Source organism: Bufo bufo, chromosome 6, assembly GCF_905171765.1.
Source record: "Bufo bufo chromosome 6, aBufBuf1.1, whole genome shotgun sequence".
Taxonomy (NCBI): Eukaryota; Metazoa; Chordata; class Amphibia; order Anura; family Bufonidae; genus Bufo; species Bufo bufo.
In genome coordinates this window covers 189733566-189757550 of record NC_053394.1, presented here as the reverse complement: position 1 = coordinate 189757550, position 23985 = coordinate 189733566, and the positions used below count along the sequence as shown (strand labels likewise).

General features: G+C 45.6%; 1 protein-coding gene across 3 annotated transcripts in view; it reads left to right on the top strand.

Moving 5' to 3' along the window:
* The window catches only part of PATL1 (PAT1 homolog 1, processing body mRNA decay factor), a 381191-nt gene that overhangs the window by 242411 nt on the left and 114795 nt on the right, over positions 1-23985 (top strand). For all 3 annotated transcript variants that reach the window (XM_040435048.1, XM_040435047.1, XM_040435046.1), the window contains 5 exons: positions 8395-8575; positions 16595-16718; positions 16917-17014; positions 17099-17158; positions 17350-17498. In XM_040435048.1, the coding sequence (XP_040290982.1) occupies positions 8395-8575; positions 16595-16718; positions 16917-17014; positions 17099-17158; positions 17350-17498 (612 nt within the window). The remainder of the gene's footprint in view (positions 1-8394; positions 8576-16594; positions 16719-16916; positions 17015-17098; positions 17159-17349; positions 17499-23985) is intronic.

Sequence of the window (23985 nt, the reverse complement as noted above, 5' to 3'; positions counted from 1 at the left end):
TTTAGGGTACATTCACACGACCGTATAAATGTATCTACTTCCGTTCCGCATTTTGCGGAATAGATGCGGATCCATTCATTCCTATGGGTGAATAAAATGTGCGGACAACGTTCAATATGTTGTCCGCATCCGTGTTTCCGCATTTCTAGTTCGCAAAAATATGAAGCTTGTACTACTATTTTCTGCACAGATCGGTCCGCAGCCCCATTCAAGTCAATGGATCCGCAAATTGCAGATGACATACAGAATTGTTTCCGTATGTCATCTGTTTTTTTTTTTGGATCAGTTTCCGTATTATTGAAGGCCTTAGGGTCCATTCACACGTCCCAGCTGGCACCCCCATAGAACTGCCTATTCTTGTCCGCAATTGCGGACAAGAATAGGACATGGTCTGTTTTTTTCCGGAGCCGTGGACCAGAAGATCGGGGGCGCTCTCCGGAAATGCGGACATCCATTCCTGCCCCATAGAGAATGAATCGGTCCGCACCCGTTCCGCATTTTGCGGAACGAATGCGAACCTATTCTACGGATGTGTGAATGAACCCTTAATAATACAAATTTTTTTTTTTGCGGACCGTAAAAAACGGAAGACATATGGAACACAAACGGAAGTCATTCAACCGCAAAATGCGGACACACGGTTCCGTTATTTTCGGACCGCAAAATGGAAAGGATTACACACGGTCGTGTGAATGTACCCTTAAATAGATTCTCTGACCCTGTATTCAAATCAGTTGTTGACTGGAATATGCTTTACATAAAAATAAAAGCCACTCATGTTTAACAGTGCTCCATCCCCACTGCCTCTTGTCCCTTCTGGAACTCAAGCGCAACATTCCATCCATCATTAAGCATACCACTGCTGCTATTCACTGACCTCAGTGGTCACGTGCTCTGCAGGGACATCTCACCGCTGAGGCTAGTGAACGGCTACAGCGGTGCATGGAACAGGCCCCTCATTGCTGTAACAGAACACTGGTGAACAGATTGGCTTTAGTTTTTATGTTAAACGTGTTCCGGGCAAGAACTGAACCAATTTTTTTTTGCCATAGTTAAAGGAGTTGTGCCACTAATATAAATGTATTGTAATGTATAACAGATATCGCTGTTATATCATTTTCCCCAAATACCACCATTTATCAAAACTGCACCCTGTGGCAAAACGGTTTCATTTGCTGTTGGTTACGTCCGGTAGTGGAACCTTGTAATACAGATCACAGCTCGCAGCACTTCTTTTCCTTCCCTACAATAACAACTCCTCTATGTGCAGGGTCAGATGGATAGAGCAAAATTCATCATTACGTTTATCTAACAAATGATGGACATTAGCACAAGTTATGTCTGTTATAATTCAAGTTACACAGAGCATTTTGAATATGTGGAGGTAGAAATGAACAGTTTAGTGTCATATACCCTGCTTATGTCAGGACAGATCTCGCTGCCCTAAGGCATCATGCGACAGCAGTCACATGACAAGCCAGGAAGTAGTATATAAGCAAGGGGGAATACGAGAAAACTACAAATGAGGTAAATTTGAAAAAAGAAAAAAAAACTCCAAGGAGGAATGGAATGTAGAGTAGTAATTGATGAAAAGAAACTTTAAAGTAAAACGTGGTTCATGGCACAACCCCTTTAACTCTATAATGGTTTCTCGCCCATATTCATTGGGGGACACAGGAACCGTGGGTATAGCCATGTCCTCTAGGAGGCGTTGACACTAGTAAAAGCTGTTAGCTCCTCCCCTGGCAGCTATACCCCCCTCCAGCCTGGAGAGAGAGCTTCAGTTCTTTCTAGTGTCAATTTGCAGGGTAGCTCCTGAAGATTTTTTTTAAATTTTAGTTTAGTTTATTTTTTTCCTTCTTTTCAGGTGGGGAAACAGTGGTCGCCTCGCCTCCCTGTTCTCCCAGGGGGAGCATGCCAGCGTTGGCTCGCCACGCTGCCTTCTCCCCCCCACAAGAAGACAAGGTGGACCAGGGCAGCCTCGCTCCCCTGCAACCCGCCAGCCAAGGGGTCACCTAGGTCCGCCAAAGAGAAGACCCTCCCGCCATACCAGACTCCTGCCACTCCGGTGCCAGCTGCTGAGGAGGTGACCCTGCTGGAGAAGGTGACCTTATAGGCCCACTTAGGGAGGGTAAAGAGAAGAGGATGAAGATGAGGTGAGTACACTGGATTAGGTAAGTATGTTTTAACACTCTTCCCCCTCCCTCCCTCTCTCTTTGGTGGCAGGCACCAGGAAACAGGCACGAGGCTTTATTATAGTAACTAGAGGGGTTCTGCCACAGGATGTGGCGGACTTGCTGTTAATTGGGCCTCACTATGTTCTGCCAAAGAATGGCTTACAATTGCCAAGTATGGACCCTCAGATATTAGGTGGCAGCAGATTTGTGCCACACTATTGTGTTATAGCACCAGGACCCCCTCTCACTTCCCCTCTAGGCCGACGGCTACGCGGCCACTTAGGGGGTTAATAACATCCTGGCAGGCGCTGCTTACTCGGCAGGCCACAGTCATGCACCGTGGTGTCCCAGGCCGGGTTCCAGCACAGGACCTCTGGGTTCCCAATCCGTCCTCCGGGGCCATTTGGTTGATAATTTTCCACCTCCGGGATCCACCCTTTTGGGAGCCGGTACCAGGTAGCGCCACTCCGGAAGGGTTAACGCCGAAGCCGGCCGCTGCAAGAAAATTCCGGCCCACAATCTTCCCAGTCCAGGGTTAAATTCCCCAGCCGGTAGGCGCAAGCGGCCGCTCCGCTCTCTGCTCAGGTCCCTCTGCGCCCCGGCCGACCGACAGCTCCGGCCGGCCGTGCACGAAAACTTAGACCCGGCCTCAGTGCGGAAGTACCGCTGCAGACCGGGACCATGCACCAGGCGTACAGGCAAGAAAGGGAGCGGAGGAGACCCCCCACTCCCCCTATGTGATCCGCTGGGGCACTTAGAGGGTTCATCACATCTCTAGACAAGGGGTGGGGGTGCGCTGTGGCGCGGATTCTTCCCGCCTCACTTTTCCTCTCCCACAAGCCGCAGGGCCCCGCCCCCGGTCCTTTAGACGGCTTAACCCTTTCTGGCCGGCCACCTCTGTAGCCGACACCAGATATCTGTGCATCCTATCTGTGCAATATGAAGGGAGGACAGCCACTTAATGTTGAAAAAGTTAACCCCTTCCTGCCTCTGCCCACTTGACGCTGGGCATCCCCCCCCAAAAAAGGAAGAGAAAAATGTGCGTTCATATGGGCCCCCCTCCCCACCCTGTCTGTGTGGTACCAGGCTGGGCCCGTGTCCTATACGGACAAAGGAGGACCTCTCATAGTTCCCAATCACCCTCCTGGGTCGTTGGTCAATATTCCCCCACCTGCGCAGATCCAGGGAGGACAGCTGAAGTTTTCCCAATCCACCCTCTGGGTCATGTGGTTGATAGTTTTCCAGCACAGGACCTCTGGGTTCCCAATCCGTCCTCCGGGGCCGTTTGGTTGATAATTTTCCACCTGCACAATCCAATGGAGAACCTCTGAAAGTTCCCACTCCATCCTCCGGGGTTGTTTGGTTGATAATGCTCCGCCTACGCAATCCGGTGGATAGACCTCTAGATTCCCACTCCACCCTCTGGGTAGCTGGTTGATATATCCCCACCGGCGCGGCCTACAACTGCCACGGACAAGTTTCTGAACAGGTAGAACTGCGCGCAAGCGGGCCGGAGCAGAACTTCTCCTCCGTCACCTGCGCACCCCCAAGGGTACCGCTCAGACGCTGGAGAGGTTCGGTCCGAGGAGGGGGGAGTAGAATCAGTGATTCGGGCTCTGACTCAAATCCGTTGCAATCTTCTGAGATTACGCCCGCAGTAGCCAGCAGTTCTTGTCGTTTGCATTACCCCCTTCCTCAGGTGGAGTATTTGCACCACTGCTGCATACAATACTTACCTTAGGAATTACCTCCTTTCAAAGGTGAACTAACTGCTAGAGCGCTGTTTTTAGTGACGCCTGTAGGTTTTCCCTCTTCCATAGGGGACGGAATTGCATTTCCACTGGGTACAGTCCGTACAGTATGCATTAGCCTCTTCCATAGGTGGAGTTATGGCATTATCACCGGTTACAGTGTTTACCGTAGGCATTACCCCTTCCTTTGGTGGAGTAATTGCATTCTAACAGGGTACTGGATTCGCCATATGCATTACCCTTACATAAACGATGTAATCTCTACTGTTGCATTCAGTTCCTGCTGTATGCAGGACCACTTCCGCTGCAGTTCTTTTGTATGCATTGTCCACTGCCGTAGGTGGACTGAGTACAATTACACTGGTTTCAGTGCCGGACGTATGCATCCCCCCTTCGGTAGGGGGCTGCATTGCATCTCCACTGGGTTCTGTACCTGTCGTATGCATTAGCCTTCTCGCATTATCATGCTTCCTGTTGCATTTTCCCCTTCCACAGGTAATCTGTTTACAGGGGAATACCTAAGCATCTTGGATTGCTGCAGTTCAACTACGCCACGGCTCTAGATGCCTTAGCACACGGCTCTAGATGCCTTAGGACATGCTCTTTCACAGTGGGGCATGGTAACAGTCGATACCGCAGGTGCTGGTGCTTGCATCTGTGGTGTATGGGTGCTGCCAGTGGATACGGTAGCTGTTTCCACATGGGCTCCTTCTTATATTTCGGTTCTGGTTTGGAGCATGGTTGTGACATCCTTTGTCTTCTCAGAGGAGTTGCCTAGCAACACTGTGTCCTAGAGACCACCCATCTCTATGGGCCTCCTCGGCTCCAGTCGGTCATGATATGGTCCTCATCAATACGTGGTGCATTCGCCATTGCGAATAATATGGAGAGTATGTTCCAGCGAGTCGAGTGTTCACTGACTCTGTAGTCCCCCTCAGCTGGGGGTTCTGCCCTGACGCTAGCTTGCTGTGGCTCCTGTTCAGAGCCCTTCCAAGGTGAAGTATTCAGGCTAGCTCTGCTTAACTGGGGCAGTATGGTACCATGGCTTCTACGGGATAGCCTCACGCCTCCCCCTCAGTTTTGCACCGACAGGGTGGGCGCTGGCTACTTCTGGGGGAGTGGTATTTGCGTTACCACTACATACTATGGTTCTTACTGCACAGCTCCTTCGTCAGGTGGCGGATTCTTCTAGCACTGAATTGGTGGCCTCTGCGGTGTGGCCCCTCCTCTGCTGGGGTATGGGCTAGCGATACAGTTGTGGCTCCCCCTGCTTGACTTCCTCCTCTGGCAGAGTTTTGGCACAGTCACTAAATGCCTGGTTGCATCTGCATTTGCACGGGGTATTCTTTTGTGGCCTTCTATTCCAGAGTTTCGGACCCGGCTGGTGGGCTGTTGCGCACTCCACATCTCTCCTTCTACAGGTGAATACTTCCCATTGGCCCTGGGTGTGCTACCTGTATCTACATTACCTCTCTTAAGAAATGTCTAATGTCTAGGTTACGTCAGCCCTCAGGTGATCATACTTTCCACCACCCATTCCGTGGGTAGGCTACGAGACTCCCCACACCAGACGAAGCGGAGTTGCTGTCATGTCTTGCCACGCTGATAGACGTTTCATTCCTGGAACGGAACACCCTTCTATTTCTTCTTCCTCCTCGAACAGAATGGCTCCCGGCCTCTCCCTTCTGTATTCCGGGACTGTGGAAGGTGTTCGAGGCGATCTGTCTGCGTTTGAGTCGCCCGGACGTGGACTTGATGGCTTTGAGACTGACTCGGAAGCTTCCCACCTTTCTCTTCCCAGCAAGGGGTCTGGAAGCTTGCGGCGTGGACGCCCTAATTTCCCCTTGGCAGGAGTTCTCCCTCCTTGTGTTTTTTTCCCCCCTTCCCCCTCTTTCCCAGAGTTCTACGGAAGATCAGGATGGAGGGTATTCTGATTATCCTAGTCGACCTGGGGATTGGCCGTCACACGTGGTGCGCTAACCTCATTCTCCTTGGTCACTGCCACTCAGAGAGGACCTTCTTTCGCAGTCCCCGGTCTTCCATTAGTATTTCAGGTCTCTTCGTTTGTCGGCGTGGCTATTAAGACCGCCATTCTACGCAAAGAGGTTTTTTTCGGCAGATGTCATCCGCAAGACTGCATCGTCCAGGATCTATTCAGGACCTGAAGGTCCTTCCTGGGTTTCTGTGGAAGCCGAAATGTTCCGCCAGTTCGTTTTTTCTCCCCCAACGTTCCTGTCCTTTCTACAATCTGGGTTGGACCTTGGTCTAGCCCTTAGCTCTTGAAGGGTCAGGTGTCGGCGCTTTCTATCCTTTCCAGCGCCCTCTGCCCCCCCCCCCCTGGGGCCTGTAAGGACCTTTCTTCAGGGAGTGGCACATACGGTTCCTCCGTTCCATCCTCCTTTAACTCCTTGGGATCTAAATTAGTCCTCTCAACGTTCCAGGTTTCCCCTGGAGCCCTTGCGAGAGTTTTCTCTCCGACTCCTGTCCTGGAAGGTAGTTTTTCTGATCGCTATCTCTTCCATCAGACGGGTTTCTGAGTTGGCAGCGCTCTCTACAGAGAACCCTTCCTGGTTTTTCATAGGGACAAGGTGGTTCGCCGGCCTGTCCCTTCTTTTCTTCCGAAGGTGGTCTCTGACTTTCATTTTAACGAGAAAATTGTCCTTCCCTCACTGTGCCCATCTCCTTCACACCCAAAGGAAAAGGAGGTACACCATTTGAACATTGTCAGAGCTCTGCAGGTTTATTTGCAGCCTCCGGTTCCTTCCGTTGTACGGATCCCCCTTTTGTCATTCCGGAGGGGTCTTCGAATGGGACTGGCCGCTTCCAAGGTGGCAATCGCATGCTGAACTCGATCTACAGTTGCTGAAGCATACCGCGCCCGAGGCAGGGTTCCGACCTTAGGTGTCACGGCTTACTCCACCAGAGCGTTGGGCGCATCTTTGGCTCGGAGGAATTACGCATTGGCTGTACTGTCGTGTAGGGCGGCTTCTTGTCCTCCTTACACACATTCGCATGATTTTACCAGGTGCATACTTGCATCTGCCGCCGCTGCCTTAGGCCACATGGTCTTGCAGGCGGCAGTTTCGTAGATGCCTGCAGGGACGATTGCTTCCATGGGTCTGTGGTTTTTCCCTCCCTGTGGACTGCTTTTGGACATCCCACGGTTCCTGTGTCCCTCAATGAATATGGCAGAGAAAAGGAGATTTTTGTATGACTTACCAGTAAAATCTCTTTCTCGCTCTTCATTGGGGGACACAGCACCCACCCAGTATTGTTGTTCGACCACAGTTGGGCAGTTGCTGGTTTGAACCCCGTTGGGTCCTTTGGCATGGTTGGTGTTCCATGTTTTTTTCTTTGGTTGGCTTGCTTCTCCTACTGCTTGTACACAAACTGAAGGTCTCTCTCCAGGCTGGAGGGGGTATAGCTGCCAGGGGAGGAGCTAACAGCTTTTTCTAGTGTCAACGCCTCATAGAGGACATAGCTATATCCACGGTTCCTGTGTCCCCCAATGAAGAGCGAGAAAGAGATTTTACTGGTAAGTTATACAAAAATCTCCTTTTTGCACATCAAAGTAATTCTGACTTTGTTTTGGTCTTTTTTTGTCAATTCATTTGGCAGTTATTTAAAAAATAAGTTGTCGTCTTTATTTTTAACTGCAATATGTTGCAATATACACTGTTCATGAAAAGTTTGGGATATCTGGCTTTCGGGCAAAATTTATGGAAAACATAAAAAGTTCACGCTACAGTGATATTATATCATGAAAGTAGGGCATTTAGTAGAAGCATGCAATGGTGAACACCAACAATTTATTGAAACAAAAGCCAACAACGGTGGTGAGTATACCCCCACCAATGTCAATGTCTCAATAACTTGTCATGTGGCCTTGAGCATCAATTACAGCTTGACAACGACATCTTATGCTGTTCACAATTTGTCTGCTTAAGCATGGCACCCCACTTTTCTTGAAGGGCGCTGAGGTTCTGGGGTACAGTTACGAGCCTCTACTCGGCGATCCTATACAGTGTGGGCAGTTGTGTCTAGTCAATACAGAAATGCCCTACATTTTGTGAATAGTACAGTGACATGCCTATTCTACTTGATTAACATCATTAATCCAGTCATTGTGCCTCTGCATGAACAATACAGTTGTTGGCTTTTGTTTCAATAAATTGTTTGAGATGAGGAAATCACCATTGTATGCTTCTACTTAAATGCCCTACTTTCATGATATAATATCACTGTAGCGTGAACGTTTTACGTTTTCCATAAATTTGACCCGAAATATCCCACACCTTTTGTTAGTGTGTGTGTATGTATGTAAAAAAAATAATAATAATTTGTGTGTGTAGAGGTAAAAAAAAATACCTTTTGCCCCATGAGTATTGCATTGCATCATACTGTTATATATTTTGTAAACATCTATTAGTATCTTTACAAACAAGTATTTGTTCTACGCTCTTTAGCCAACACAGGGGGGTTAATGGGTCCGGAGGGGATCACTCTAGCAGGTCCTCACACACGGAAGCTCATCGGCGCGACCCCTATGCAGGTCTTATGCTTCAGCGAGAGAAGGAGTGGGTCTGCCGTATTCAACTCCTCCAGCTGCAGAGCACAGACCCCTATCATGATGATTTCTACTACCAGGTAAATGGTCTGAAACACAGATCTTCAAAGGTTATGTACACCTTCGGAGACATTTTTTTATGATTGCATTTGACTCATTTTGGGCTAAAAAACAATTTTTTTTTTTCACTTGGCATTAACAGTTTTTCGAGCTGTGTGACTGGTACTTTCACTTTGTCTCAGTCATCCAATAAACCTCATCTCTAAATTACTAAGAGATCATAAACACTTAGGCCTCTTTCACACTGGCGTCGCGGGTGAGGGCCCGATAGGATGCGGGTGCGTTCAGGGAAAATCGTTGCGTTCCTCTATTTTTTCCGCGCGAGTGCAATTCGTTTTGCACGCACGTGATAAAAAACTGAATGTTTGGTACCCAGACCCGAACCCGGACTTCTTCACTGAAGTTCAGGTTTGGGTTCGGTGTTCTGTCGATAATTTTTTTTCCCATTATAACATGGTTTTAATGGAAAATAATAGCATTCTTTAATATAGAATGCAAAGTCAAATGTCAATAGATGGTTAAAAAATAATAAAAACATTACTCACCCCATCCACTTGATCGCGCACCCGGGATCCTCTTCTTGTTCTTCTTGAAGGATCTTCGCTGATGTCATCGCGCTCACCACGTTTTGCAGGTCCTTCAAGAAGAACAAAGAAGAGGATCCCGGCTGCCCGATCAAGTGGATGGGGTGAGTAATGTTTTTATTTTTAACGCTCAATTGACATTTAACTTTGCATTCTATATTAAAGAATGCTATTATTTTCCATTATAACCATGTTATGATGGAAAAGAATAAAATAAATGGGGTACCGGGTCGCTCATCCCTCGTCTCCTTAGCAACCATCCGTGAAAATCACATCCGCACTGGCTTGCGGATGCCATGCCATTTTCACCCGGCGTTGCGTGAAAAACGCAGACTATAGAACACGCTGCGATTTTCACACAACACACAAGTGATGTGTGAAAAACAGCGCTCATGTACACAGCCCCATTGAAATGAATGGGTCATGATTCAGTGCGGGTGCAGTGCGTTTCCCATCACGCGTTGCACCCGCGCGGAACACTTGCCCGTGTGAAAGGGGCCTTATAGTAAGATAAGAATTGAGCTTTAATGAGGGTTTTTAACACCTTAAGGACCTTGCCATTTTTTACCTAAAGTGCTCATCCTAAAGGGCCGGTACTTACTGCGGTCCCGGTCCTTGACCCGCCCCCCCACGGTGTGCGGTGCCGCAATCAGGGGCAGAGATTCGGCTGCATCCACTAGCATCAGTGATGCTGGGTCTCCTAGGCAACTGTTAGCGTCTTAGGCTACTTTCACACTTGCGTTCGGTGCGGATCCGTCTGGTATCTGCACAGACGGAACCGCACCTATAATGCAAACAATGGTATCCGTTCAGAACGGATCCGTCTGCATAACAGCTTTTTCAGATCAGACCCCCCTCCCTCCCCAGTTTTAAATTCATTGGTGGCCATTGCGGCCCCCCCCTCCCTCCCCAGTATTAAATTCATTGGTGGCCATTGCGGCCCCCCCCCCTCCTCCCTCCCCAGTATTAAATTCATTGGTGGCCAGTGCGGCCCCCCCCTCCCTCCCTCCCCAGTATTAAATTCATTGGTGGTCAGTGCGGCCCCCCCATCATTGGTGGCAGCGGAGAGTTCCGATCGGAGTCCCAGTTTAATCGATGGGGCTCCGATCGGTTACCATGGCAGCCAGGATGCTACTGCAGTCCTGGCTGCCATGGTTACTTAGCAATTTTAGAAGCATTTTACTTACCTGCTATGTCTGTGGCCGGCCGGGCGCTCCTCTTACTGGTAAGTGAAAGGTTTGTGCGGCGCATTGCTTATAGCACAGACCTGTCACTTACCAGTAGGAGGAGCGCCCGGCCGGTCACAGACAGCGCAGGTAAGTATAATGCTTCTAAAATTGCTAAGTAACCATGGCAGCCAGGACTGCAGTAGCGTCCTGGCTGCCATGGTAACCGATCGGAGCCCCAGCGATTAAACTTGGACTCCGATCGGATATCTCTCCGCTGCCACCAATGATTGGGGGGGGGATTTTAATTAGGGGGGGAGAGGGGAGACCGCACTGGCCACCAATGAATTTAATACTGGGGAGGGAGGGCCGCACTGGCCACCAATGAATTTAAAACTGGGGAGGGAGGGGGGTCTGGCCCCTGCTGCCTGGCAGCTCCTGATCTCTTACAGGGGGCTATGATACGCCCAATTAACCCCTCAGGTACGGCACCTGAGGCGTTAATTGTGCGGATCACAGCCCCCTGTAAGAGATCGGGTGCTGCCAGGCAGCAGGGGGCAGTCATGTACACAGTTCTTAGTATATTCTAACTTGAAGCGTCCCCATCACTATGGGAATACCTCTGTGTTAGATCGTGAAAACTCAGATCCAACAGTATATTCGAACTCAAATCCGATGGTATATTCTAACATAGAGGCGTTCCCATGGTGATGGGGACGCTTCAAGTTAAAATATACCATCGGATTGGAGAAAACTCTTATCCGATGGTATATTAATAGGGACTCCTGACTTTACATTGAAAGTCAATGGGGGACGGATTCGTTTGCAATTGCACCATATTCGTCCCCATTGACTTGCATTGTAAGTCAAGACAGATCCGTTTGGCTCCGCACGGCCAGGCGGACACCAAAACGCTGCAAGCTGAGTTTTGGTGTCCGCCTCTAGAGCCGAATGGAGGCGGAACGGAGCCAAACTGATGCATTCTGAACGGATCCTTAACCATTCAGAATGCATTGGGGATGAACAGATCAGTTCGGGGCCGCTTGTGAGAGCCCTCAAACGGATCTTACAAGCGGAACCCCAAACGCAAGTGTGAAAGTAGCCTTACAGTGTAAGACACTAACCGTTAAATAGAGCACAATACAGATGTATTGTGCTGCATTGAAACATGGATCAGAGCCTGTAATGTTGAAGTCCCAGAGTGGGACAATTATTAAAGTTAAAAAAAGTTAATAAAATTAAAGTTTTGCAAAAAAAAATTAAAGTTTCAAGTAAAAAAAAAACTAAAAAAAACGTCCTTTTCCCAAAATATAGTAAAAAAATAAATTGTGAAAAATAGGGAAAAAAAGAAAAGTAGACATATTAGGTATCGCCGCGTTCGTATCGAGCAGCTCTATAAAAATATCACATGACCTAACCCCTCAGGAGAACACAGTCAAAAAAATAAAATAAAAACTGTGCTAAAAAAGCAATTTTTTTTGTCACCTTACATCACTAAAAGTGCAACACCAAGCGATCAAAAAGGCATATGTCCGACAAAATAATACCAATCTAACCGTCGCCTCATCCCGCAAAAAATGAGCCCCTACCTAAGAAAATCGGGCAAAAAAAAAACTGTGGCTCAGAATATGGAGACACTAAAACAATTTTTATTTAATTTTTTATAAACAAAAACGGTCATGTGCATGAGTCATAAGGGGGGAACAAAGGAGCAGTGATGACTGATTTTCTGTTGCTGCCTCAACATCCTAGTAATGACTAGTTTTGATAAATGCGATATAGCAGGCTTGGTTAAAACTGTAAAAAAACAGATGTGCGCACCATAGGGTAATTCTGTGACAACAAATTAGTAAACGGAGATAAATTACAAGTCTCACCTTGCGTGGTTGTGCAAATGTAGGCACAACACTAATGAAAGCTTATCAGGAGGACCTGGACGACTGGAAATGGCGGTCTGCAGCCACGGGATCACAAAGAATCTTCTTATTGGAGATGCCTGGAGTCCCCAAGAAGACAATTGGCATAAAGAAAGCGGATAAGTCCCTCGGCGCAAAAATCCGTCAGTCAGTCACCAGGATCAGAAATAAAATATTTTATTGCAGCGATACAACGCATTTCGGGGAATCACTCCCCTTCATCAGGTTCAAAAAGCTGCACAAGTTTTAGGAATAGAAAACCACACATATTTATACCTGCAAGCACCACCTACATGGGGGGTCACAGGTCAAAGGAGGTGTTCCCTACATGGGTTTGTGACAAATATATTATGCATTTCAACACAGTCCTCATAAAGAACTAATAGTGTCTGCAAACTTGTTTTTATTTCACATTGAAAGACCAAATATAACAATGCTCTCTACTTATTTGAAACAAATCCCGTGGTCACATGACAAAACGAGGTCCATAAAGGGGCCGGCACTTAAATGAAAAGCAATCAGAAGCGCATCTGAAGCACCCGACATGGCGCATACTAATGATGTAGTCCTACCACGCGTTCCGGACCCGCATCACATGAGCGGGACCGGGTCACGTGGGAGCCGTTGCCGAGTAACAGAGACGCTCTGGTGATGCGGGAGCAGTCTGCTGTTTATGATTGTACCACGTGTTCCGGGCGTGCATCAGATGATCGGGGCCAGGTCACGTGGGAGCCGCTGCCAGGTAACAGGGACGCTCCGATGGTATAGGAGCAGTCCACTGTTACGGAGGCAATAACAAGAAGCACGGGCCGTGCAACTAACACTAGGAGAACCAAATTGAGTCATAAATGTGGTGAGACTCCTAAGTATGTAGAGACGAGCGACATCTTTAAATGATCTGACTGTAAAATCAGAAAGGTGAACAAATACAATTAAATAATTAAACGATAAAATACATATATCTCCCTCTGGGTAATACATGGATAAAAATACCACATAAAAAAACACATAAAAAGTTTTATCTGGTAGTGCAAGCGTCAATGCACATCCAGAAAAATTAATAAAATGTTGAATAATAATAATCCAGGGTCATGGTAAATAATCACCCCAACATCTGTATAATGAGGGTGGCTCATGGACACGTGCATGGGAATGCACAGATGCACACATACACATGCACACACTCCCAGATGCCGGCCAGTGTGATTGCCACCAAAACCATTAGTAAAACCTGATAATGCAACCATTTATTCATATAGGAGGGGGATTAAGGACAAAAAATTCTCTGGTGTAAAAAATGATGCATATCTGGACCTGGTATAGGTGATGAACAGTATTGCAAAAATCTTTTTACCCTACTTTTGTAGAATGTATATGTTTATTATTAGTAGTAATCTTACAATGTATCTGGAGATTACAAATTGATTTTTAATGCCTCATTTAGACCCTGAGGATTCAAGCTGTTCAATCTGTACATCCAGAACATTTCACGTCTTGATTGTTTTCATAATGTTCCGGCTGTCTGTATAGATCTGTTCTATGGGCAAAATAGAGATACTTGAAAGAAGACCCTGATGTTTGTCAGTGACATGTCTTGACACACTATGCTGCATAAATTTATTTTTAATATTTGAACGGTGCTTGTTCAGCCTATTGCGCAATGTTCGTGTGGTGCGTCCCACATACTGTAATCCACACTGGCATTCAAGTACGTAGATCACATTTTTTGACCCGCAATCCAATTGTTTGATATTAAAAATTTCTCCAGTATTGTTATTTCGGAATGAGGTGGAGTTACATATGGAGAGGCAACACAAACATTTGGGTTGTCTGCATTTTGAACTACCCACTGATCTAGATGGCAGGAAGGAGCTGACAGTTGGTACTGCTCTTTTATTGTGTTGTTCACGCATTTTGAACTACCCACTGATCTAGATGGCAGAAAAGAGCTGACAGTTGGTACTGCTCTTTTATTGTGGTGGTCACGCATTTTGAACTACCCACTGATCTAGATGGCAGAAAAGAGCTGACAGTTGGTACTGCTCTTTTATTGTGTTGTTCACACAATAAAAGAGCAGTACCAATGTGATCTACATAATGCCAGTGTGGATTACAGTATGTGGGACGCACCACACAAACATTGCACAATACGCTGAACAAGCACCGTTCAAATATTAAAAATAAATTTATGCAGCATAGTGTGTCAAGACATGTCACTGACAAACATCAGGGTCTTCTTTCAAGTATCTCTATTTTGCCCATAGAACAGATCTATACAGACAGCCGGAACATTATAAAAACAATCAAGACGTGAAATGTTCTGGATGTACAGATTGAACAGCTTGAATCCTCAGGGTCTAAATGAGGCATTCAAAATCAATTTGTAATCTCCAGATACATTGTAAGATTACTACTAATAATAAACATATACATTCTACAAAAGTAGGGTAAAAAGATTTTTGCAATACTGTTCATCACCTATACCAGGTCCAGATATGCATCATTTTTTACACCAGAGAATTTTTTGTCCTTAATCCCCCTCCTATATGAATAAATGGTTGCATTATCAGCTTTTACTAATGGTTTTGGTGGCAATCACACTGGCCGGCATCTGGGAGTGTGTGCATGTGTATGTGTGCATCTGTGCATTCCCATGCACGTGTCCATGAGCCACCCTCATTATACAGATGTTGGGGTGATTATTTACCATGACCCTGGATTATTATTATTCAACATTTTATTAATTTTTCTGGATGTGCATTGATGCTTGCACTACCAGATAAAACTTTTTATGTGGTATTTTTATCCATGTATTACCCAGAGGGAGATATATGTATTTTATCGTTTATTTATTTAATTGTATTTGTTCACCTTTGTGATTTTACAGTCAGATCATTTAAAGATGTCGCTCGTCTCTACATACTTAGGAGTCTCACCACATTTATGACTCAATTTGGTTCTCCTAGCGTTGGTTGCACGGCCCGTGCTTCTTGTTATTGCCTCCGTAACAGTGGACTGCTCCTATACCATCGGAGCGTCCCTGTTACCTGGCAGCGGCTCCCAAGTGACCTGGCCCCGATCATCTGATGCTGGCCCGGAACACGTGGTAGGACTACATCATTAGTATGCGCCATGTCGGGTGCTTCAGATGCGCTTCTGATTGCTTTTCATTTAAGTGCCGGCCCCTTTATGGACCTCGTTTTGTCATGTGACCACGGGATTTGTTTCAAATAAGTAGAGAGCATTGTTATATTTGGTCTTTCAATGTGAAAGAAAAACAAGTTTGCAGACACTATTAGTTCTTTATGAGGACTGTGTTGAAATGCATAATATATTTGTCACAAACCCATGTAGGAAACACCTCCTTTGACCTGTGACCCCCCCATGTAGGTGGTGCTTGCAGGTATAAATATGTGTGGTTTTCTATTCCTAAAACTTTTGGTACCCGAACTTCTTTTGGTTAGGTGTTCTATAGATTGTATTATTTTCCCTTATAACATGGTTATAAGGGAAAATAATAGCATTCTGAATACAGAATGCATAGTACAATAGGGCTGGAGGGGTTAAAAAAGAAAATAAAAAATAATTTAACTCACCTTAATCCACTTGATCGCGCAGTCGGCATCTCTTCTGTCTTCTTTGCTGTGCACAGGAATAAGACCTTTTGATGACGTCACTGTGCTCATCACATGGTCCAATCACATGGTTCATCACCATGGTGAGGGACCATGTGATTGGATCATGTGATGTGACGTCACCACAGGTCCTTAGCCGGCGGCTCAACATTACAGAAGAAGACAGAGATCCGCAACTACGCGATCAAGTGGACTCGGTGAGTTAATTATTATTATTTTTTTAACCCCTCCATCTCTATTTTACTTTGCATTCTGTATTCAGAATACTATTATTTTCCCTTATAACCATGTTATAAGAGAAAATAATACAGATCGGGTCCTCAGCCCGATCGTCACCTAGCAACCATGCGTGAAAATCGCACAGCATCCGCACTTGTTTGCGGATGCTTGTGATTTTCACGCGGCCCTATTCTATTCTATGGGGCCTGCGTTGCGTGAAAAACGCAGAATATAGAGCATGCTGCGATTTTCACGCAACGCACAAGTGATGCGTGAAAATCACAGCTCATGTGCACAGCCCCATAGAAATGAATGGGTCAGGATTCAGTGCGGGTGCAATGCGTTCAACTCACGCATTGCACCCGCCCGGAATACTCGCCCGTGTGAAAGGGTCCTAACAAATGCATCCGTTTGCCTGCCGTAATCCTCTGCCGCAAGTGTGAAAGTACCCTTATAGAACTAATAAGTGTAAATTATGTTTATTTGTAATTGTTGTAACATAACATTGTTGAAATCCAGAATTACTTTGAGAAGTTGGAAAAGCTTTCCTCCAGTCAAGATAGGCCAAGTGAGGGTCCCAAGAAAGAACGGACAAAATTAATCACACCACAAGTAGCCAAATTGGAGCATGCCTACAAACCAGGTGAGTGTTGGCAAATTTTAATAGTGGAATAATTCCAGGAAGCATGCACTGTTGTCTGAAAGTTGAGGGGATCATGGGGGCATGGGGGGATCATTGTGAAGTTATTGTCTGGCTTCTTGTGCGTTTACTGATATTTGAGTCTCCAGGGTATAACATGATTGACTATAACAGCACAAGACATTCATTTTAAATGTGCAGTGCAGTTTGAAGGCTCTCTTGGAAAGCTGACTGTATCCAGTGTGAACAACCCACGAAAGATGATTGATGCTGTGGCAACCAATCGCTCTGATGAAGAGGTAAACTAGCCAGATCTTCTAATCACTGGGAATATTGTAGTAATAAAACCCATCACATTGTTGGTTTTCCTTTTTTCACAACAGGAAACTCGGGAAAAGCAAGTGCGTGACAAAAGACGCCAAACTCTTGTTGTCATTGAAAAGGTAGGAGATTTTTTGTTGCACTGTAATAAAGGATGAAAAAGACCTGAAGGGCTAATATGAGGTTAACAAAAATAAATAAATTGTGTGCTGAGGTCACCACCAATTGCTAAAATAAAATGCATGGTTTAAAGTTATCAGTATGCCCTTAATAACATTTAAGGTTACATTTTGACCCAAAATTTTGGTTGCAGGCATTTTCTGTACTGTTAGAGCTGGAAGACTTTGAAAGGCGTTTTTCTCTCTGCTGTGAACATGAAGAGCAGGAAGCGCTGAATAAAGAACGTAGACAAAAACTGCTCCAGCTCTGTGACATCCTCAGGGTTAGGGAAGGAAGCGAGAGGTAAATTTTCACTGGGAATATGGGCAAAACACATTGTAAAAGGAATTTTCTAATCCAGAAAAACTGAAAGTACTAGTACTTGTACACTGCCATGGAACACAATACCACAAAGATCACTAGCTTGATTAAATGCTAATACTCCACGCAAACAAATAACTCCAATAGTGCCACAGTAAAACACTAGTCGTATGTTACATTTGATTACCTACTTTAGTGGCATAATTCTTTTGTTCCTGGTGCTTTAGTCCCACATGTGGTATTAGCTGCTGTAATCTTTGTGTGGTGAAACTGCCAAAAGGTTTCCCTGCTGAGTTTTCATCTTCATCTGCTCTACTATACACAAATAAAGCTCTGCTACACACACCGTTCCATTACACACATACAGCCCTGCTATACACACACACACAGCCCTGTTATATACACACACACACAGCCCTGTTATATACATACACACACACAGCCCTGATATATACAGTCGTGGCCAGAGGTTTTGAGAATTACATAAATATTGGAAAAGTTGCTGCTTAAGTTTTTATAATAGCAATTTGCATATACTCCAGAATGTTATCAAGAGTGATCAGATGAATTGCATAGTCCTTCTTTGCCATGAAAATTAACTTAATCCCAAAAAAAACTTTCCACTGCATTTCATTGCTGTCATTAAAGGACCTGCTGAGATCATTTCAGTAATCGTCTTGTTAACTCAGGTGAGAATGTTGACGAGCACAAGGCTGGAGATCATTATGTCAGGCTGATAGGGTTAAAATGGCAGACTTGACATGTTAAAAGGAGGGTGATGCTTGAAATCATTGTTCTTCCATTGTCAACCATGGTGACCTGCAAAGAAACGCGTGCAGCCATCATTGCGTTGCATAAAAATGGCTTCACAGGAAACGATATTGTGGCTACTAAGATTGCACCTCAATCAACAATTTATAGGATCATCAAGAACTTCAAGGAAAGAGGATCCATTCTTGTTAAGAAGGCTTCAGGGCGTCCAACAAAGTCCAGCAAGCGCCAGGATCATCTCCTAAAGAGGATTCAGCTGCGGGAGCTTGCTCAGGAATGGCAGCAGGCAGGTGTGAGCGCATCTGTACGCACAGTGAGGCGAAGACTTTTGGAAGATGGCCTGGTGTCTAGAAGGGCAGCAAAGAAGCCACTTCTCTCCAAAAAAAACATCAGGGACAGATTGATCTTCTGCAGAAAGTTTGGTGAATGGACTGCTGAGGACTGGGGCAAAGTCATATTCTCCGATGAAGCCTCTTTCCGATTGTTTGGGGCATCTGGAAAAAGGCTTGTCCAGAGAAGAAAATGTGAGCGCTACCATCAGTCCTGTGTCATGCCAACAGTAAAGCATCCTGAGACCATTCATGTGTGGGGTTGCTTCTCATCCAAGGGAGTGGGCTCACTCACAATTTTGCCCAAAAACACAGCCATGAATAAAGAATGCTACCAAAACACCCTCCAACAGCAACTTCTTCCAACAATCCAACAACAGTTTGGTGAAGAACAATGCATTTTCCAGCACGATGGAGCACCGTGCCATAAGGCAAAAGTGATAACTAAGTGGCTCGGGGACCAAAACTTTGACATTTTGGGTCCATGGCCTGGAAACTCCCCAGATCTTAATCCCATTGAGAACTTGTGGTCAATCCTCAAGAGGCAGGTGGACAAACAAAAACCCACTAATTCTGACAAACTCCAAGAAGTGATTATGAAAGAATGGGTTGCTATCAGTCAGGAATTGGCCCAGAAGTTGATTGAGAGCATGCCCAGTCAAATTGCAGAGGTCCTGAAAAAGAAGGGCCAACACTGCAAATACTGACTCTTTGCATAAATGTGCTGTCCGATTTTTTTTCCAGGACCCATTGAAAATGAATCTTTGCACACATTGTGCTGTCCGATTTTTGCACACATTGTGCTGTCCGATTTTTTCCAGGACCCATTGAAAATGAATTGGTCCAGATCTGTTCCGCAAAAAACGGAACAGATCAGGAAAGAAAAAACGGACGTGTGAATGGACCCTAAATGTCATGTAATTGTCGATAAAAGCCTTTGAAAAGTATGAAGTGCGTGTAATTATATTTCACTAAATCACAGAAACAACTGAAACAAAGATCTAAAAGCAGTTTAGCAGCAAACTTTGTAAAAAACTAATATTTGTGTCATTCTCAAAACTGTTGGCCACGACTGTACACACACACAGCCCTGATATACACTCCCCTAAAGAATTATTAGGAACACCTGTTCTATTTCTCATTAATGCAATTATCTAGTCAACCAATCACATGGCAGTTGCTTCAATGCATTTAGGGGGGTGGTCCTGGTCAAGAGAATCTCCTGAACTCCAAACTGAATGTCAGAATGGGAAAGAGAGGGGATTTAAGCAATTTTTGAGCGTGGCATGGTTGTTGGTGCCAGATGGGCCGGTCTGAGTATTTCACAATCTGCTCAGTTACTGGGATTTTCACGCACAACCATTTCTAGGGTTTACAAAGAATGGTGTGAAAAGGGAAAAACATCCAGTATGCGGCAGTCCTGTGGGCGAAAATGCCTTGTTGATGCTAGAGGTCAGAGGAGAATGGGCCGACTGATTCAAGCTGATAGAAGAGCAACGTTGACTGAAATAACCACTCGTTACAACCGAGGTATGCAGCAAAGCATTTGTGAAGCCACAACACGCACAACCTTGAGGCGGATGGGCTACAACATCAGAAGACCCCACCGGGTACCACTCATCTCCACTACAAATAGGAAAAAGAGGCTACAATTTGCACGAGCTCACCAAAATTGGACTGTTGAAGACTGGAAAAATGGTTTCTTGAACATGACAATGAGTTCACTGTACTAAAATGGCCCCCACAGTCACCAGATCTCAACCCAATAGAGCATCTTTGGGATGTGGTGGAACGGGAGCTTCGTGCCCTTGATGTGCATCCCTCAAATCTCCATCAACTGCAAGATGCTATCCTATCAATATGGGCCAACATTTCTAAAGAATGCTATCAGCACCTTGTTGAATCAATGCCACGTAGAATTAAGGCAGTTCTGAAGGCAAAAGGGGGTCCAACACCGTATTAGTATGGTGTTCCTAATAATTTTTTAGGTGAGTGTATACACACACACAGCCCTGATATATATATATATATATATATATATATATATATATATATATATATATATATATACACATACACACACACACACACACACACACACACACACACACACACACACACACACACACACACACCCCTGATATATACACACACACACACACACACACACACCCCTGATATATACACACACACAGCTTTGATATATACACGCACGCATACAGCCCTGCTATATACACGCACATACAGCCCTGCTATACACACACGCACACAGCCCTGCTATACACACACGCACACAGCCCTGCTATATACACACGCACACATCCCTGCTATACACACACGCATACAGCACTGCTATATACACACACGCATACAGCCCTGCTATATACACACACGCATACAGCACTGCTATATACACACACGCATACAGCACTGCTATATACACACACGCATACAGCCCTGCTATATACACACACATACAGCCCTGCTATACACACACACACATACATACAGCCCTGCTATATACACACACACACACATACATACAGCCCTGCTATACACACACATACAGCCCTGCTATACACACACACACATACAGCCCTGCTATATACACACACACATACAGCCCTGCTATACATACACACACACAGCCCTGCTATACATACACACACACACACACAGCCCTGCTATACATACACACACACACACACAGCCCTGCTATACATACACACACACACACACTATACATACACACACACACACACAGACCTGCTATACATACACACACACACACACAGACCTGCTATACATACACACACACACAGCTCTGCTATACATACACACACAAACAGCCCTGCTATACATACACACACACAAACACAGCCCTGCTATATATACACACACACACACACCACTGCTATATATACACACACACAGCACTGCTATATATATACACACACACACAGCACTGCTATACACACACACACACACACACACACAGCCCTGCTATACACACACATACATCCCTCTAATACACACACACAGCCCTGCTATACACACACACACACACAGCCCTGCTATATACACACACACACACACACACACACAGCCCTGCTATATACACACAGCCCTGCTATACACACACAGCCCTGCTATACACACACAGCCCTGCTATACACACACAGCCCTGCTATACACACACACACACACACACATACAGCACTGCTATATACACACACACATACATACAGCCCTGCTATATACACACAGCCCTGCTATACACACACAGCCCTGCTATACACACACAGCCCTGCTATACACACACAGCCCTGCTATACACACACACACACACACATACAGCACTGCTATATACACACACACATACATACAGCCCTGCTATATACACACACACACATACATACAGCCCTGCTATACACACACATACAGCCCTGCTATACACACACACACATACAGCCCTGCTATATACACACACACATACAGCCCTGCTATACATACACACACACAGCCCTGCTATACATACACACACACACACACAGCCCTGCTATACATACACACACACACACTATACATACACACACACACACACAGACCTGCTATACATACACACACACACACACAGACCTGCTATACATACACACACACACAGCTCTGCTATACATACACACACAAACAGCCCTTCTATACATACACACACAAACACAGCCCTGCTATATATACACACACACACACAGCACTGCTATATACACACACGCATACAGCCCTGCTATATACACACACACATACAGCCCTGCTATATACACACACACACACAGCACTGCTATATACACACACGCATACAGCCCTGCTATATACACACACGCATACAGCCCTGCTATATACACACACGCATACAGCACTGCTCTATACACACACGCATACAGCCCTGCTATATACACACGCATACAGCCCTGCTATATATACACACATACAGCCCTGCTATATACATACATACATACATACAGCCCTGCTATATACACACACACATACAGCCCTGCTATATACACACACACATACAGCCCTGCTATATACACACACACATACAGCCCTGCTATATACACACACACATACAGCCCTGCTATATACACACACACATACAGCCCTGCTATATACACACACACATACAGCCCTGCTATATACACACACACATACAGCCCTGCTATATACACACACACATACAGCCCTGCTATATACGCACACACACATACAGCCCTGCTATATACACACACACACATACAGCCCTGCTATATACACACACACATACAGCCCTGCTATATACACACACACACAGCCCTGCTATACACACACACATACAGCCCTGCTATACACACACACATACATACAGCCCTGCTATATACACACACACATACAGCCCTGCTATACATACACACACACAGCCCTGCTATACATACACACACACACACACACAGCCCTGCTATACATACACACACACACACTATACATACACACACACACACACAGACCTGCTATACATACACACACACACACACACAGACCTGCTATACATACACACACACACAGCTCTGCTATACATACACACACAAACAGCCCTTCTATACATACACACACAAACACAGCCCTGCTATATATACACACACACACACACCACTGCTATATATACACACACACAGCACTGCTATATATATACACACACACACAGCACTGCTATACACACACACACACACACACACAGCCCTGCTATACACACACATACATCCCTCTAATACACACACACAGCCCTGCTATACACACACACACACACACAGCCCTGCTATATACACACACACACACACAGCCCTGCTATATACACACAGCCCTGCTATATACACACAGCCCTGCTATACACACACAGCCCTGCTATACACACACAGCCCTGCTATACACACACAGCCCTGCTATACACACACACACACACATACAGCACTGCTATATACACACACACACACAGCACTGCTATATACACACACGCATACAGCCCTGCTATATACACACACGCATACAGCCCTGCTATATACACACACGCATACAGCACTGCTCTATACACACACGCATACAGCCCTGCTATATACACACGCATACAGCCCTGCTATATATACACACATACAGCCCTGCTATATACATACATACAGCCCTGCTATATACACACACACATACAGCCCTGCTATATACACACACACATACAGCCCTGCTATATACACACACACATACAGCCCTGCTATATACACACACACATACAGCCCTGCTATATACACACACACATACAGCCCTGCTATATACACACACACATACAGCCC